Here is a 19,699-nt window from a genome sequence, read left to right as displayed (position 1 = left end):
TTCAGCTCACCACACACACAAGTTCAGTGTCAAAGTTCCTTTTCAAATTTTTGAAGGTAATACTATATCACCTTCTGGTATTTAGCATTGCTGATGAGAAATCTAATGCATATTTCTTTTGACTATTGTTATTTTATTGTTTTGTAGCTTTAGAGTTTTTTCCTTATTGTGGTCATTTTGAGATTCATTGTGATGTGTTTAACTGTGTAGCTTTTTTTTTTTTTTTAACTTTTTAGAAAAGAAACTCAAACTTCTTGATACCTGATTAACTTTTTCAGGTAATACTTGCATCTGTCTTTATGATAATTCTTAGTATTTCTTCTAAATCTATTCTTAATACATTTTAACTTTTTTCCTTTTGACACAGAATTCACATGTAATATCACAACATTTTAATGTATTCATTCACTGGGTTTTAGTATATTCACAAGGTTGTAAAATGATCATTACTATCTAGTTCCACTGTATTTCATCACCCAAAAAGGAACTCAGTAGTAGTCACTGTACTTCCCTCACCCCCTATGGCTTGGCAAATATTAGTCTATTTTTTGTCTCTATAGATTTGCTTATTTTCACATTTCAGCCTTTCGTATCTGGCTGATTTAACTAAGCATGATGTTTTTAAAGTTCACCTGTGCTGAAGCACAAACAATTTCTTTTTATGGACAAAATGATATTCTGCATTTTGTTAAGTCTTTCGTCATTCCATGGGTATTTGAATTGTTTCCATTTTTGGCTACTATGAATAATGCTTCTATGAAGATTTATGTCCTTTCTTTTAAATTTATTCATGTGAAATATCCATAGGATTTTAAATTTCAAATTCTATATATTTACTTTCCAAGATTTCTATTAGGATTTTCCTCTTTACTTTCAGATTATTATATATGTAGACACTTATTTTAAAGCCTGTCTCAGATTATCCTGTTAACTGTATTTCCTTACTTATAAGAGCAATTGTTTGACATATGTAATAGTTTTATGGTATTATTCTTCAATTTTCAGTTTAATTTAGATGTAATTTTTAGTTTAGCAATAATTGTCCATGATCTGTTTAAGCTGAGCCCATCCTATGTTGACAGTTGTATGATAGGAAGTTCTCAGGATTGCTGAGCTCTTGTCTGTGTGGTACATCTTGGATTAAATTTTACTTGCGTGGCAAGATGCAAACCTCCTGCATCTTAATGAACTATGCAGTTCTATATATCCGACATTGGTGATACTGCTACCAGTATCTCTGGGCTCTAGCCAGTACTCAGGTGTGCAGGCAACATATCACTGACCTTCATTCATGTGTTGGTCCTTTGCTTAGACCTCCTATGTGTTGTCTGTGCTGCTTTTAAACATATATTGCAATATTAACTCCTACCATGATGGATTCTCCTTTCCTCCTCCCCTTCCTCCCTCCCTCCCCTCTCTCCCTTTCTCCCTTCCCCTTTCCTTCCTTGACTTTCTCCCTCCTTCCTTTTTTCCCTTTCTCCTTCCCCTCCCTCCTTTACTTTTCTTTATTGTAGATTGAACCCAGGACCTTTGAACTGAGCTATATCCCTAGCACATTTTATTTTTTATTTTGAGACAGAGTCTTACTAAATCACTAAGTTGCAAAGGCCAGGTTTAAACTTGGGATCCTCCTGCCTTAGCCTCTCAGAGTGCTGGGAATAGAGACATGTATACTATGCCCAACTTTCAGTGAGGGATTTTACTGTCTTGTTCTTTTTTGTTGCTCTTTTCAAATATGGGTAGAAAAATACCTCTTCATTTCTGTTCTATAGGATTTCTCTTATTTTTCTCACTATTACCATTGTCTTTATTAAGATTTAAAAATATCTTTATCACTTTATATAGTTGAAGGAGCAGATGAGATTTCAACATGTGTTCAATTTATTTTGAAACAGGTTTTCATTTAGTTCTTTTATTTCACCTTTTGTATTTAAGTCTAGTCAATCCATCTATTTTTTATTTGCTTGTTTTGTTTTTTTGGTGTTTATAGTGAGATTATTGAAATTGATCTCCAAATAATTACATAATTTACTTTAAATTATTATTGGGATTTATGAAGAATTCAGTTACTTATAAACTTTTTTTCTCATTCATCCACGTTTCCCTCAATTCTATACTGTTTTACTAATTCAAATAGAAGTAGGATTCAGGAACATTTTTTCCTTATTTCACAAAAAGGTAATTGAATCAGAAAAAAGGGGGCTTGCCTTAGGTCAGGAAATTAGTCAGTTGTAAAATTTAAGATTGATGCAAGTCATCCTAATTCAGTGCCAAATTGATTTAACTTCAGTGTGGCATAACCTTGCTGCAATATTATTTAGGGCTTTGTGATTGAATTAGAGATTTTAAAACAAACTAATAGCAAAAAAATACTACCCATTAAGATTGATAGCTGGTACTTGATCTGGAAAATGTCCATACGTTTTTTTGAGCTGACTAAAACATTATATATAAGTATGGCCATCTTAGAAGATACTTGTGTTGTTATTTTAAACTGTGTTTATCATTATTAGTTTTTTTGGGGGGTGTATCAGGGATCAAACTCAGGCCCTTGTGCTTGCGAGGCAGGTGCCAGAACCACTGAGCTAAATCCCTGGCCCTATCATTATTAGGTTTTTAAAGTGGATTTTAAAAATAAAAACAGCATGGTACTGGCACAAAAACAGATATGAGGATCAGTGGAACAGAAGAGAGGATGTAGAAACAACCCCAAGCACATTCCAACATTTGGTATTTGATAAAAGGGGCCAAAAATATACATTGGAGGAAAGATAGCCTCTTTAATAAACAGTGTTGGGAAAACTGGTTATCCACACGTGGAATATTGAATCTAGACCCATATCTCTTACTGTATATTAAATTAAAACCAGAACAGATCAAAGAACTAAATATTAAAACAGAAATACTTAACCTGCTGGAAGAAAAAATAGGTAAAATTCTTGAAGTTATAGGCATAGGAAAGGACTTTCTGAACAGAATGCTAGTTGCACAGGAAATAGTACCAAGAATCAACAAATGAGATCATATCAAATTAAAAAGTTTTCACACAGCAAAAGAAACCAACAGAGTGAAAAGACAACTTATAGAATGGAAAAAAGTTTTGCCAGCTGTGTGTTAGAGGACTAATATCTATGATATATAAAGAACTAAAAAAATCAGATCCCCAAAATAAATAACTCATTCAAAAATGGGCAAGGGAAGTGAGTAGTCATATCAGAGAAGAAGTACAAATTGCCAAGAAATATATAAATAAATGCTCAACATTGCTGGCCATTTAGAAAGATGCAAATTAAAATATCACTGAGATTCCATCTTACCCCAGAAAGAATGGCCATCATAAAAATAATAATAATAACAATGCTGGAGAGGCTGTAAACTAGTACAACCACTGTGGAAACCAGTATGGAGATTTCTCAAAAAATTAAAACTAGAAGTTCCATTTGACCCATCTATTTCCCTTGTAAGTATCTTCCCAAAAGAGTTAAATAGTGATATATGCATACCTACATTTGTAGCAACATACTTCATAATAGCTAAATTTTTGAAGCAGCCTATATGTCTATCAGCTGATGAAGGATAAAGAAAGAGGTATTCACACAAAATGGATACTACTCTGCCATAGAGAAAGATAAACTTAAGTGATTTATAGGAACATAGATGTACCTTGAGATTGTAATGTTAAGTGAAATAGTATCACATGGTTTTTCTTGTATGAGAAATCCAAATTATAAATAAAGAGCAAAATAAAAGATAATAGGAAGTAGAGAGGTAGGTCTTTCTCAAATGGGAAGGGGACCAAGAGATGAAAGGAAGAGGAAGGAAGGAAAGAGAAAGGGAATACAAAAAGGCTTTAAGATGTGTTATATACATGTACCAACTCCACACAAGGAATGCAAACTATATTGCAAACATGTATTAATAAAAAATAGTTGCCGGTGATTTGGCTCAATGGTTCCGCTGCCTGCCTTGCAAGCACTAGGGCCCAAGATCAATCCTCGGTACCCCTCCAAAAAGTAACATTATCAACTTAATTTACAAAGTAAAACTTATAGACACTGGCTAGTTATCTTTATTTTATTTTTTTAGTTCTCCATTATTACACCAGTGTGGAGGAGAAATAAGGGCTAACATTTTATGAATAAGGAGATTTGATTTTTGCCTTTATAGTGTAAGTGCCAGGGGATGGAGAAGAAAGGGGATACTTGGGTGTTCTCTTTGGTGTGAATAACACATGCTTCACTGATGTTTTTATAGCTACACAGTTCTGTACCAACACATATGAATACACAAAGTGGTTGATTCACAAATAAAATTGGCAAGAGTTTGAGTTGGTAAAGACTACCTCATTTTAAAAATGCACTATATTAGATACATGCCTGAGATGGTCATTCTTGGGTTTTTCTACTTTCAGCTCTAAATTAGTTTACTTACTAGATTTGTGTTTATTAAGTAATGAACTGATTAATTTAAAAATGCAAGACTTTTCATCTAGAGCTACTAGTTATGAAGATTTCAGGCATTGGGCATGACCTTGTGGAAATTAACTGAAAATTCAAATTGTTTTAGCAAATGTGAAAAAATGAAAACATGGGATTAAATGTCTTAACTCCAGAAAATAATTCTAAATGTTCAAGCAATTTGCTGATGCAAAGCTGTTTGCAGTAGTATTTTACATTTTTCAGGTTATCTTTTCATCAGGTAAAAGCCTTCTTGGCTTATTAGTTTAATAAACAGTTCCAGAGTCTCTGGTGCTTATCCAAACTGCCTGTGCTACTTTGTTGTCATTTCTTTCACATAGAAATACAGTCTATACTGCGGGGATTCTCTGCAAAGCTGATTTGTACTTCAGAGGAAAACAGCTGTTTTCCGGGCACATCAGGAGTAACACCCTTCCAGATCACTTTTGAGGCAAGTTTTGTTGTTCTTATAAACCTACTGATGATTTGATTCTTATTTTTCTACCCATCTAATAATAGGAAAAACCTACCTCCATCACAGCTCCAAGTTGAAGTAAAATAATAAACATTGCTTCCCAAACTTGCCTATGTAGACATTAGGTCACCTAGGAGCTTCCAAAAGTACTGTGTCTATTCCATTGAATTGTGATCTAATCAATCTAGGAAGCTGCATTACTCTTCTTGGGCTGCCGTAACAAAATACCATAGACCTGGTGGCTTACACAACAGAAATTAACATTCTCACAGCTTTGGAGGCTAGAAGGCCAAGATCCAAGTGCCATCAAGGCTAGGAGTGTTGAGTTGTACCTATATTCCCAGACTCAGGAGGTTGAAGTGAAAAAATCACTTGGGCCAGGAATATAAGACCAGCCTGGGCAACATAGTGAGTCTGTCTCAGTAACAGCAGCAACAACAATAAAGTGGCATCTGGGTTGCTTTCTGGTAAGGCCTGTCTTCCTGACTCGCAGACTGCTGCCCTGTCACTATGTCTTTATATGTCTTTCAGTGTCTGGGTGGAGAGAGCTCTCTGATGTCCTTGTAAGAAGAGACACCTTAATTACCTTCTTAATACCATACTTCCAAATACAGTCATAATGAGAGTTAGTTCAATTTATGATTTTTTTTCAGTACTTGGGATAGAATGCAGGGCTTTATCACTGAGCTATATCCCTCATCCTTTATTTATTTATATTTTTGAGACAGGGTCTTACTGTATAGTCCAGGTTGGCCTTCAGTTCACAATCCTCCTGCCTCAGCCTTCTGAGTGTGTCCCACCATGCCTGGTTTTCAACATATGAATTTTGAGGAACACAATTTGGTGCATAACAGGTGTGGCTTAGGATTTCGAATATTTTTAAAATCCCAATTTATTCCTTTTCAAAAATTTTTTATTTTAATGTAATACAAGTAGATATTAATAATGAAAATATAAAAACATTCTTCCATGAAAAAATAAAATTTCACGACAGAATAATTGGAGAATAACAGTTGTTAATATACTTTGCTCATGTTCTTAAAAGAATATCCATAATGATACTTAGAGTATACTTCATAGACTAAAAAAGATTTTTCTCTCACAAAGAAGAAACAAACAAGAGGACAAAACTTTATTTTCAGTGAACAAAAGAAACTAGTAGATAAATGAAACAAATTGGCATTTTATCCTTAAATATTTTTGAAGAACAGAATAGGCAATTTGGGGAGTTATTTGAATTTCTCCCTACCTCTATATATACATTTTGAGTTTCTCATATAAGAGAAACCATGTGATATTTAAGCTTGTGTGTCTGATTTATTTCACTAAACATGTTCTCAAGTTGCATTCATTTACCTATAAATGCCTCAAGTTTACCTTTCTTTATGGCAAAATAGTACTCTATTGTGTATAAGTACTGTACCACATTTTCTTTATCCATTTTTTGATGGACATATATACAATTTAGCTATTATAAATTTTGCTGCTAGAAACATGGATATGCATGTATCTTTGTAATATGATGACTTTCTCTTTTTAGGAAGATACCTAGAAGGGGTATAGCAGAGTCAAATGGGATTTCTAATTTAATTTTTTAAGGATTCTCCACAGTGATTTCCACTGGTTGTATTAGTCAACATTCCCACCAGCAATGTAGAAGGGTTCCTCCCCCTCCATCAGTGTCTCCAGCATTGTCATTTTTAATTTTTTTATGATAGCCAATTCTTTCGGGAGTAAGATGGTATCTCAATGTAGTTTTCTTTCTTTCTTTCTTTTGTTTTTGGACCAGGAATCAACCTCAGGACCTTGTGCTTTTGAGGCAACTGCAGCACCACTGAGTTAAATCCCTGGCCCTCTCAAAGTAGTTTTAATTTGCGTTTCTCTAATAGCCAGTGATGTTGAACATTCTTTAATGTGTTTATTGGCCATTTGTACTTGTTCTGAGAAGTGTCTATTCATTTCAGTTGTCTGTTTTTTGACTGAGCCTTTTATTTTGGGGGTCTAATTTTTTTTGAGTTCTTTATATATTCTAGATGTTAATCCTTTGAGGAATAACTGGCAAAAATAGTTTCACATTCTATAGATTTTCTCTTCATTCTGTTGATTTTTTTTTTTTTCCTGTGCAGAAGCTTTTTTGGTGGGGCAGATACCAGGAATGAACTCAGGACCTTGCACTTTTGAAGCAGGTGGCAGACTACTGAGCTAAATACCGGGCCCCAGAAAGCTTTTTAATTTGATATTATCAATCTGTTTAGAAAGTCCTTGCCTTTGCCTATGTCTTCAAGAATTTTACTTATGTTATCTTCCAGCAGATCAGGTGTTTGTGTTTGAACATTTAGATCTTTGATCCATTTATATTTTAGTTTACTACATGTGAGAGATATGGATCTAGAGTCAATCTTCTGCATGTGGATATCCAGTTTTCCCAACAGCATTTATTTAAAAAGCTATCTTTCCTCTGTATCTCAGGTGATTCTTAATATGCAGATAAACTTGGGAACCACTAAAATAATTCTTTATTTGAATTTGGATCTCCTGTAAAGAAAATAAAATTGATTCCTAGTGCAGATCCTGTTTGGATACATTTTTATTCTGTTGGTTTAGGGATCCCTATTGATGTATTTGATGTACAGATTTATAAGAGTGACAGTTGTGTTCTCCTTCTCTTTAAAAGTTTTCTGATCTCCTGTTTTTCCTTCCTGAGTTGGTAGAGATGCAAAGAATGAGAATGCTTTAAACTTTCTCTCAGTAAGCACTTCGGAAGCCTTTCTCCACTTTTCAGTAATTATATGCTCCTTCTAAAAGGAATGAGTACAGTATAGGACAACAGATACCCCTAGCTGTGCCTTATCTTCCTTCAGAGATTAGAAGACAAACAATGTGGAGCAATCAATGGTTAGTCAGCTCTGAAACTACTAATGTCAAGTAGCAATAAAAACGTGATCCCAGTGAACCAAGGAAAGCAGTTCTTAGGAATTAAGTCATGTATTTTAGCCAGTCTGAACAAACAACGATAATTTATATACCTAACACTTGTAAATATTTAATCCTCCTCACACTGTGAAGTAGATGGGACAAGGATTACCCCATGTTACAGATAAGAAAACTGAGATTCAGAGAATTTGAGTGACTTTCCTATCACACAAAAAAGTAAAGTGACAAAAGTTAGAACTTGAATCAAAGTGACTCATATAGGTCAGTGCTATTTGAATACTTACTAATTCAGAAACCTGTGTCTGCTCAAGTAAGTTACACTGAGCTATATACTTGTACTTGTACCAAGTCATGTTGATCAATTCCAAAAAGCTCAGAATGTAAAAGGAAAGATTTATGTGTAAAAAATAATTACAATATATTGTGGTATAGATCATGATAGAAGTAAGCACTGAGTTACCTAAACCAGTGGAAAGGGGTCAAGGTCTAGTGGCCCCAATGAGACTTAAAAGCAGATTTACTGAGCATAAAGGGTATAAACATGTAAGAAAATTGGGGAAGATGTTGCCAGAGTTATGAAGTTTCTCTCTTTTTTCCTTATTGCAAAAATATTTCCCTCAGAAAAAAATCAAAGTATGACCAAAACATTTATGAATGTATGTATGTATTTATTTATGTTTTGAAACAGGGTCTTGCTATGTAGTTCAGGCTAACCTTGAACTCACTATGTAGCCCAGGCTGATCTCAAACTCACAGCAATCCTCCTGCCTCAGCCTTCCGAGTGCTGAGATTATAGGTGTGCACCATCTTGTACTTGTACCAAGTCATGTTAATCAATTCTAAATAACTCATAATGTAAAAGGAAAGACTGATGTGTAAAAAAATAATTACAATATAGTGTGATATAGATCATGACAGGTATACAAAGCACACCTTTTTACAGGTGTGCAAAGCAAAGATTTAGAGCATACATAATTTGGCCCATCAAGGAATTCACACTTATACCCCCATTTATGTCTTTTCACACGAGAGTGGGGCATTTAATATAAAATTTCCAGAATGGGACAGTTCCATTCTGAAATAGGTGATAGCAAGTGATGTGTCAAGGTCATTGTCCTGATTCAATATTGTTTTTTGCTGCTCAGAGCTGAAATAATTTATTTTTTCATAAAATTGAATTCACTGCTTTTGTAAGGTGTGTGAGGCCAGCATACTGAATTTCTAATACACAGCAGTAAGTCTCATTCATAGTCTTTTTATCTCTTTTTCTTCTCTCCCTTCTTCTCTTTCTTTCTCCTCCTCTTCCTCTGGTCTATGAATATATCTTTTTATTTTTATTTTTTTCTTCCCATTAAATTTATTGGTACATTTAAGGCAAACAGTACAGTTACATTCATTGTTGGGTTCTTGTACCTTTACATGACGTATCTTAATATGAATAGATCTTAAAAGGGGCTCTATGCTCTGCTGATCTGACATAAGATCACTTTATTCTCAGTCTGAGTTAGATGCCACTCCTTCTTGTGCATTTCTTTAGCTTCTCATATATCTAAATTATAAAACTTTTCACACTGTCATATGAATTGTCTTTCTCTTCTACTGAACTGTGAACTCTTCTGGTTCAGAGATTATCTTATTTATCTCTGAAAGCACAGGTATACATAATAAGCAACATAGGTGTTTTATGAATGAATAAATCCATGTATTAAGTGGTCATACATAAGCATAAAAAATAATGGTGATTATACATTATATCATGCACAATAAGATTGTTTTTTTTGTGTAGTACTGGGTATTGAACCCAGGACCTTTGTGATGCTAGGCAAGAGCTCTACCACTGAGCCACACCTGGCCTATATTACCCATTCAGATAACTAGTTATATGCACAGAAATGAACATTCTAGCCAGGGATTTGGCTCAGTGGTTCCACTGCCTGTCTCGCAAGCTCAAGGACCAGAGTTTGATCCCCAGTACCAAAACAAACAAACAAAAAAAGAACATTCTGGGAGAGGTAGTATCACATAATGGATTGTGGACTTTGGAGTTAGTGAGATATAGATTTGAATTCCAGTGCTGGTACTTAACTAGTTGTGTGTGACCTTGGGTAAATTAATTAGTGTGTCTTTGATCCTTTTCTTTACAATGCGGGTATTTCCTGTTTGCACATAAACTACTTGACGTGTAGCAAGTGTTCAATAATTGTAGCCCCTTTCTGGTAGCTACAAAACCAACTTTTCTTATTTAGTTGCTTTACTGTTAGATATGATTAGATCTCTGCATGATATACCCTGTAATCTCTAAGCTTTACAGAGATTCGTAACTGTTCCAAAAAGTTGTTTTGGAAATGTCAAGTACAAAGTACTTTTAAGAGACCATTGCTTTTCTATTATTTAAACATTCCATAGTAAAAAATTTTTAAATGAAATATATGACTGATAAGTATATGGCAATTGCTATTTAATTTTCACTATTTACAACCATGAATAATCCTAGACTTTTTAGACTTTTCTTATAATCCTTTAGCTATTTATCTAATAATATTTCCCAGTACCTTTTTAATAGTCCCCATATATTTCACAGTTCTTAACTTCCTTTTTATTGAATTTATAAAAATATTATACTTTATTACTCTTTATTAGATTTTTTTCTCCCTGTACTGAGACCTTGCACTTCTGAAGCAGATGTGTCACCACTGAGCTAAACCCCAGTCCTTTGATTAGATATTTTCATGTTTTTTCTTTATTTTGTTATGAGCTTTTTGAGGTCTACATCCATATTTTTTCTCCTAAGACCATGCCTAGTACCTTGTGGCGGTCCAGCCGTCACAACATGAACATGCCTGAGTTGGGGAGTGAGGAATGAGAAAGGAAAGAACACTCAAGCCTGAGTGGAGACCAAGAGAAGTCTGATTTATTTAACAGAAACAGCTCCTTTTAAAGGCACAGCAACAGGAAGCACCTGACTCCTACAGATAACATCAGATCTTTGGCTATCTCTTGAGTTTCTCCCATGGCAGGGTCAAAAACAAGTTTATCATGTGCAGTCCTTAAAAAGGAACAAATGTTAACAAATGCTAATTAGGAATATCCTGACCACACATTGTGTCAATGCCTTGATTATAAAGAAAGAAGTTATCTTTCAAATGTCAAATGCCAGTGGGCCATGAGTGGCTCCCACAGTAGCTGGGTCTGTGTGAGCTGCTAAGGACTTAACGATTTCTGACTCTACTTTCATTTTCTTGGACTAACTTTTCTAGGAGACTGTTTCTAACTTTAGTTTTAGGTATACTGTATTAAATTTAGTGAGTCAATATAGATAAATGGTTAATACTCAAGATTTGGAGATGTGGTAACCTGTAACCCCAGCACTCTAGGAAGTTGAGGCAGAAGGATCACAAGTTCAAGTCCAGCCTGGACAATTTAGTGACTTTTCAAGGCCCTTAAAAAAAAAAAAAAAAAAAAAAAAAAAAAAGAGCTGGTGGGCCGGGGATTTAGCTCAGTGCTGCCGCCTCCTGTCTCACAAGTGCAAGGTCCTGAGTCCAATCCCCTGTCTCCCCCCCACCAAATGGAACCAGGTCAACCTGGGTAACCTTGAGTGAGTTGTTTAACATCTTTGAAACTTTTTTTTCATTATAAAATGTGGGTTTTATGTACTTAATAATTCTTGAAGGTTAAATGAGATAGCACCATTTCTAGAATAGAGAAAGTCATTATTAAATGGTAAGTCTTAGCTGGGCACAGTGGCACATTCTTACACTCCCAGCATTTTGGGAGGTTGAAGCCGGAGGATCCCAAGTTTGAGCCCAGTTTGAGTAACTTCGAAAGACTCTTCTCAAGACTTAAATAAAAAAAGGGCTGGGGATGTAGTCCTAATATTAAAAAAGGAAGTACCCTAGAATATTGGAAAAGCCATGGGCAATTGGTATTAAAAAGACTTTGGGTCAGGGCCTAGGAATGTAACTCAGCAGCACAGCCTCTGACTGGCCAGCACCACAACCTGAGTTTGATCCCTGGTTCCCCCCCACCAAAAAAAAAGAATTAGGGTCAAGGTGTTTTTTTGTTTGTTTTGTTTGTTTTGTTTTGTTTTGTTTTTTGTAGCAGGGACAGAACTCAGGACCTTGTTCTTGAGAGGCCGGCAGCAGGACCACTGAGCCAAATCCCAAGCCCTCAAGTTCAAGTTCTGTCTCTGTCACTGAAGAGCTGAACTGACCCAGAGAAGTTGCCTGTATTCTCTGAGGTCCATCCCCATATTTTCATCTACAAATTTGGGATGGATATATCTACTTTATAGGGTTGTTCTGAGATAATGAGACAGCTGCACAATGCAGGTGATTGTCACATAGGCATTCAACAAGTGGCATCTATTAGTGGTACCATGTATAATATGTGCTTTCAGATATAAAAATCTTTAAAAACACTCTGTAAGGTAGATAAAGCATATATATCACACTTCAGAAAAAGAAAAATGTACAAATATATTAATACTAAATTTATTGAGATATCATGAAATTAATACAAGTTACCTTTGGCCTCTACAATTACAAGAGGTGCTCAAAGTAGAGCCCATTAGGTTCCAAATATTTATTAGTATGGTGAACTGCTGCTCTTCAGGCAACCTTGATCATTGAGATTGCTGCACATAAGGGACTGGGGATACGGCTCAGTGGTTCTGCCGCCTGCCTCACAAGCACAAGGTCCTGAGTTTGATTCCAGTACCCCCCACCCAAACAAAAACCTGCTGGGGATTTGGCTCAGTGGTTTCACTGCCTCTCAAGCACAAGGGCCCAAGTTCAATTCCTCATACCAAAAAAAAACAAACAAACAAAAAAAAAGATTGCCGCACATAGATTTTCAGTTTCTTCTCTAAGGGCCAGCAGTGTAGTGGATTTTTTGTGATATACAATATCTTCTAGGATGTCCCATACAAGGGTAACGCGATCTGTTGAAAAGACATCATCCTTTTTTTTTTAGTCAGGGTTTTCACTGTGCAGTTCAGGCTGGCATTGAATTTACTATGTAGCCTAGACTGGCTTCAAACTCACAGTTATCCTCCTGCCTTTACCCAAGTGCTGGGATTAAAGGTGTGTGCCTCCATGCCTGGCCTAGTTTTTTGTTGTTGTTGTTGTTTACAGACTGCGTGTTTGTGTGTATAGTTAGATATGTTTATAAAGACTAATACAGTTAAATATGTTGTATAACTTTCCCCTTTTCTCATGCTGCCTTCCTACTTTTCCTATCTTAAACATGGTTAAATATTTATTGTTTGCCAGTCACTATGGTAAGTATCTTCTTGTTTTGCAGATTAGAAAATGAAGTCTAGAGCAGTGAAGTAGTTTTTTTCCATGTTAAGTAATAATTTTTACAAGCTAGTACTGGAACACGGGTCTTCTGATTTTTTAGCTTTCTGCTGTATAGCTTTTTCTTATAGATAAATGCTTGGAGGAATGGATTGATGTTCAAAAATAGGTTCCTTTTATTGTCTTACTTTGACTCCACTCAGATTCTTAATATAAATTTTCTCAAAGTTCATTAGGATAGTCAAAACTGAGTTATTTTTCTGAACTTATTTGAATTATAGTGGTACCTTGGTTCATGAATTTAATTCTTTCCATGTTTCTGGTCACAAACTGAATTGGATGAAAAACAAATCAAATTTCCCCATAAGGTTAACACTGAACCTTAACCACTGAATTTGATTCAGTTCTCAACCAGAATTAAGGAAAGAATTATGTTTGTGAACTGAAGTACCACTGTGTTTAATTTGTTCCAAAAGGTGATTTTGACATTGTAGGATTTATACTGATCTTGGTTCATGTGTCTCCTGGAGTTCCATGAAATAGGTACTCTAACCCAGGAAGTGATGGCTATTTAGATTGCTTTTTATGTATAATTGTCATTTTTAAAGATGTTTCTTCTGGAATGTCCAAAAAACTATGAAGTATAGTTACTTTTATAAGAAAAAATACCATATTTCATTCATTTTTGTGCTTGGGTTTGCATACAAAGTATGAAAATATGGTGAATATTTAAATTTTTAAAAGAATTTATTATAGAAAAAGCCACATTGCTATTAATCTCCTTCAAAACATCCTGATCAGGCTTTGAACACACCATCCCAACAATCTTGCACTTTCTGAAGCAGTTCTGGAAGTAGTACTCTTTCATAAATGTCTTTACTTGCACTGTCATGGTTGCCTTGATGTCCTAAATTGATTCAAAACATTTACCTTTCACTGTCATTTTGACTTTGGGGAAATGCCAAAGTCGTGGTGCCAGATCTGGTGAACTAGGTAGATGTGGACACTCTGTAATGTTTTTACAAACATCTTTCCACTGGATGGCACTCAGCAGTGGCATTCACTGTATTTTTGATACTTGGTGACAAAAACAATGAGAGGATTAAGGCAATGTATCTTTTACTGCAATGATTTTTTAAATTTTCAGCATTAACTGTATGTTTCAATCACACCTCATATATGTGATGGGTGTTTTTGTTGTGTTGTTACAGATTAATGAAAAGCCCAGAGGTTTGATGATAGATTGCCTGGTTATTAAGCAATTTTTACATAAAATCATCATAGTACACCATAAGGTAAGTTCTTCTTTTGTACACTGATGTTTCTCTTGTTTAGTCATGTTTCCAAGAGACCTGTACTCTGTAGGACATGGAATGTTATATGATTGTTTTTCTTTTTTCAAGGAAAATGGTTACTTTTAATATTGGTTTTTGTTTTGTTTTGATTTTTGATACTGGGAATTGAAACTTGTGCTTGCAAGACAGGTGGCAGAACCACTGAGCTAAATCCCCAGCCCACTTTAAATATTGGATTGACTTTTAGTTTCTGTGCCTGTCAGGCAATTCTTTTCTTTCTCTCCCTCTTCCTTCCTTCCTTCCTTTTTTTCTGTGCATGTGTGTGTATGTATGTATGTATGTGTGCATGTATGTGTGCACATGTGCATGTTGGGAATGGAACCCAGGACCTTGTGCATGCTAAGCACACACTCTACCACTGAACTATATTTTTAATCGAGGCAGAATATAGTCAAGAACTATATTCTTGTGTCATAGCTGAGAAGGTTCTGGATATAGAGAGCTTTCTTTTGCATTCTTATTTTCACCTTAACTGCTTGTATTACTTTAGATACAACTTTTCCCTCCTGTGTTATTCATTTTGCTGTTAAACTTAGATAATAAACCTTACAGATAGTCTCTTTCTTTCTGAATTGACTGTTAAAGCAAATAAGGAAATTTGGATAAAAATAAACACTGAAGAACAAATGTTTTGTTATTACCTGCAGTCAAATATATTTATAAAGGTGAACATAGTTAAGTGTGACTTATAATTTCCTCCTTTTCTCATGTCTTTCCACTTTTTCTGTCTTCAGCAGTGTTAAATTTTTGTTGTTTTCTAGTCACTATTCTAAGTACCTGCACATACTCCTCCACTTAAACTTCACATCACCCCTCATGAAGTGAGTTTTGTCATCACCATCCCCATTATAGCTGAGAAAACTATGGTACAGAAGTTAAGTAACTTGTAGAGTCAGCATTTGAATCCAGGCAGTCTGGCTCTAGAGTCCATTATATAGAAAGAAAAAAATGTAGACTGAGTTAGGGAATGATAAGAGCAGTGATGTAAACTGGAGAGAGGACATAAATTAGATAGAAATGGGGAAGGAAAAGCGAAAAAAAAAGCACAGAATGGTTCATATATGGAAATAATAGAAATAAAATTTGATATTTTTAAATGAGGAAAAGGGATAGGTTGGATGAATAGCAAAGGGGCAAAGATTTCCTGATAATTGAGACCACCTGGAATTGCAGCGTAGGAATTTGAACACAAGCAAGTATTAAGTATATTTGGTGAAACTGTGAGTGCAAAAAGGCAATAAAGAGCATCCTTTTTCTCCAGGTTCATCTGTGTTGTTGCAAATGATAGGGGTTCCATTTTAAAAGTGAATAATACCCCATTGTGTATATATAACACATTTTCTTTATTCATTCAAATAATCCAGGCGCAGAAAGACAAATACCACATGGTCTCACTTATACCTGGAATCTTAAACTGAATTCATAGAAATAGAGACTAGAATAGTGGTTACCAGGGGCTGAGGGAAAGTAGGAGGAAAGGAATAGGGCCAGTGGGTACTTATTTCAGTTAGACAGGAGGAGTAAGTTTTGGGGAATCTACTGCTGTTCTGGAAAAATTTGTCCTACTGTATGAGGACCCTAAGCTGCTATGAGACCTGAAGAAGGGAGAGATCTAAGATTTCATGCAGTGCAATTTACTGGGAGGACTTAATGACAGAAGTGTTGTTCTGTTTGGCAGCAACACTATTTGGATCCCTGCACTTTGAGTCAGAAAAAGGGGAATATTTATCAGTTAGGATAAAATGACTTCATACTAGCTAAAGTGTATGTGGTTCATCTTAAGATAGAACTGTCGGGTACACCCATGGGGTGGGGTTCAGTTATAAGTAATGCTTCACATATGACACTAATGATTTTATCTATTATAGTTTGTTAGGAAACTATGCAGGAAAAGCCATCTAGGGTTGCTCTGGGGTGGTCATAGCGATTACAGCTCAAGATGACTGGAGGCATGTCAAGGCGAATGCATACAATGACACAGCAGCATGATTATAGTCAATAACAAATATTTCAAAATAGCTAAGAGTAAATGTCTCACCACAAAAAAGCAAGTGATAGATGTGTTAATCAGCATGGTTTAATTACTCTATGTTGTATACATTTGTCAAAACATGACACTGTATTTACTACTGTATATAATTAGGATTTATCAATTAAAATATTAATTTTAAAAAGTAACAAATATCCTTTTCCTTAGGAACTAGGTATGGAAGTTTTTAGTCTCTGTCTTGGCTCATGTGAAATCTCATGCCTATTTATTGTTTTGTAGATCAGGTTTACTCTCAGTGTTAAGGTAAATGGATTCCTTTCCACAGAGATCTTTGGGTAAGTTCTTTAGTCCTTGACTTAAGATGATGCCATGGCTCTGTAATTTTTCTCAGCTCTTATTATCCTATTACTGTTAGGCTAACAGTATGATTTCTTGACCTAAAGTCATCTTGAAACTAATTTTACAAGACCCTCACATTTTCGTATTGTGTAATAGCCATTAACCAGTAAGTAGACTCCTCTAAATCTTATGTTTTCCTCCTTCACTAGAGGGGGTAAATTTAAAAATTGCCATTTTCCTATTGTTTGTTTCATCACTGAATTCCCAGTGATTTCTGGGGTGGGAGAAGTCATGGGTCAAAATTTGTATCAAAGAGAGATTGGTTTGGAAATGGCTTAGCTTTTTTTTGTTTGTTTGTTTCTTTGTTTGCAGGATGGAAAATGAACCCACTTTGAACCTGTCGAATGGAATTACTATTGTCGTAAACTGTCAGCATTATGTGAGGTTAAAGCAAAAGCATTATCTCTCTCCATGTTTTATTCTTTTATTATGAGTATGAATGTGATAGAAATTGGAAATGGTCTCCCTTATTTTTTACATAATAACTATTACAATATAATATTTTTAATATATTAAAATTATTATTATAATTTTGAGATGAGGTCTCACTATGTTGCCCAGGCTTGTCTCAAATTCTGGGGCTGAAGTGATCCTCCTGCCTCAGTCTCCCGAGAAGCTGGGACTATAGGTGTGTGTGCACCACACACAGTTACCCTTGTAATTCTACATATCAGGTTTCAGCTTCCTTCCTTTCCCTTCTTTTCTTTTTTCTTTCTTTCCTTCCTTCTTTCTTTCTTCCCCTTTCTCGCTTTCTTTTTTTCTCCTTCCTTTTTCCTTCCTTCATTTATCTCCCTCCCTCTTCCCTCCTCCCTCCCTCCCTTCCTTCTCTTCTCCATCTCCCTGTCTCCTTTTTTTTCTTTTTCTTTTTTGTCTATTTGAGACCTTGAACTGTGTAGCCCAGGCTGACCTCAAATTTATGGCAATCCTCTTGCCTCAGATTCCCAAGTGCTGGGATTACAAAGTATGCACCACCACATCCAGCTCATTCAACTTCTTTATAAGAAAAGCAAAAATAAATCTTTTAAGTTATTTATGTTAAACATTATTATTATTCCTGGCTCCTTGAATATATGCTAGATGACCTGAGGATATATTTCTTCTTCTCTCCAGGCCTTGTTTTCTTATGTAAATGAAATGAAACAAATGAAATGAAACAAATCTTGCTAGTTCTAGTACCATGTAGACATAAGAGAGAATGTGAATTTTTAAGTTTACTTAACTCTTGACTAGAGAGATAATATGAATCCACTGGTATTTGTTTTATATTATTTTTGTTGCATCAATGTTGCATAGGTTTGAAAATCATTTCTGTCCTACCTCAGCCTTCTTTAGACTCCAAAAACGTAAGTCCATGAAGGACATGATAAATAATTTGAGCAGAAAGAGCCCACTGCCTTGCCTTCCTTTGCCATTCAGCTCCTCAGAGTCCAAAGAGAGCATAAATCATTTCAAGGGAAGATCTAATATATGCTTAAATCTAATTTATTCTGTATATAGAAGATTCTGCTTTAGTTTTTATGCCCTGAGCCAATACTGGTAGTCATAGGATCTTAATCCTTAAAGAGACTGCCCATGGGTTTTTGGTCTGTTTTCTTACTCTTGTCCAAAATGACACCTCAGATGAGAGCATTTTTTAATTCTTTTTTTTTCTCTCATTGAGTTTATTGGTACATTTCAGGTATACAGTATAGTTACATTCATCATTGGGATCTTGTACCTTTACCTGACAGGTCTTGGTGCTCATTTTCCCCTTTGTCCCTGCCCTCCCTTCACCCCCTCCTACCCTCCCCATTTACAAACACTTTATTTCCATTTTTTCATTTTTCTCATATTTTTTCTTTTCCCTTATTACCTTTCCCCTACCCTTCCCACTTTCCCTACACCTTTAGCCCTTTTCTTCCTATTTCACATTGTCAATTATATCATTAGGATCTTATGTACTATTATAGTTTTTCAAACCAAAGAAGCTATTTGGTATTTACACGTGTGACTTATTTATTTCACTTAGGAGTATATCCTCAATGTATCCATTTTCCTATGAATGAATCTAATTTCTCATTTTTTTTTTTTTTTGGTACTGGGGATTGAACTCTAATTTCTTGTTCTTTATGGCTGCATACTATTCCATTTTATAGAAAAACCACATCTTCTTTATCCAGTTTCCAACTGATAGGCAAATGGACTGTTTCCAAGTTTTAGCTATTACAAACTGTGCCGCTATAAATATAGGTGCGCATATATCACTGTGATATGATTCTTTTAATTCTTTTGGAAAGACACCCAGAAAAGGGATGGCTGGTTTTATTCTTTAATATACAGACAACAAAACCCTACCCCATATCTTTCTTTAATAATCCTATAGTATCATCCAGTCTTTAGAGGTGGACAGTGCATTATCATAGCTTTCCTATCAAGGATTTAAGCCTCTGAGCCAGTGTTTGTGGACATGTTTCCTTTTTTGATCTGAGTAGTTTAGAGGGAGAGGAAAACGTTTATTAGTATCTCTTCTCTGCTTAGAAAAGAGCTTTAGGAAAATAATCAGACACAAAATTTCACTACATTTTTTTTTCTAGGAAAGGAAGCCTAGTTGTTTTTCCTTGCTCCTACCAAGCAGTAACCTCAGACCTATGCAGGGGGAGGTGTAGAGCAGACTTTTAAGTATCATGGCCAGTTTTAGGCCATTTGTGAATCATAGACCCCATTCATAGACACAATGTTGATCTTTGAATGATCTTGTAAATATCTGCTCAGAACTATAGAGTGACTTTAGTGGAGAAAATACACTGTTGAGA

At 35.3% G+C, this 19,699-nt stretch overlaps 1 protein-coding gene across 3 annotated transcripts in view; it reads left to right on the top strand.

Moving 5' to 3' along the window:
• CUNH11orf80 (chromosome unknown C11orf80 homolog) overlaps positions 1 to 19,699 on the top strand; it is a 97,836-nt gene that overhangs the window by 43,734 nt on the left and 34,403 nt on the right. For all 3 annotated transcript variants that reach the window (XM_010635867.3, XM_019209246.2, XM_010635866.3), the window contains exons 4-7: positions 4,799 to 4,908; positions 14,375 to 14,458; positions 16,788 to 16,843; positions 17,220 to 17,291. In XM_010635867.3, the coding sequence (XP_010634169.1) occupies positions 4,799 to 4,908; positions 14,375 to 14,458; positions 16,788 to 16,843; positions 17,220 to 17,291 (322 nt within the window). The remainder of the gene's footprint in view (positions 1 to 4,798; positions 4,909 to 14,374; positions 14,459 to 16,787; positions 16,844 to 17,219; positions 17,292 to 19,699) is intronic.

The sequence above is a fragment of the Fukomys damarensis genome, unplaced genomic scaffold (genome assembly GCF_012274545.1).
Source record: "Fukomys damarensis isolate Sample0158 unplaced genomic scaffold, DMR_v1.0_HiC HiC_scaffold_27, whole genome shotgun sequence".
NCBI classification, from domain to species: domain Eukaryota; kingdom Metazoa; phylum Chordata; class Mammalia; order Rodentia; family Bathyergidae; genus Fukomys; species Fukomys damarensis.
This window is presented reverse-complemented; position numbering and strand designations above follow the sequence as displayed.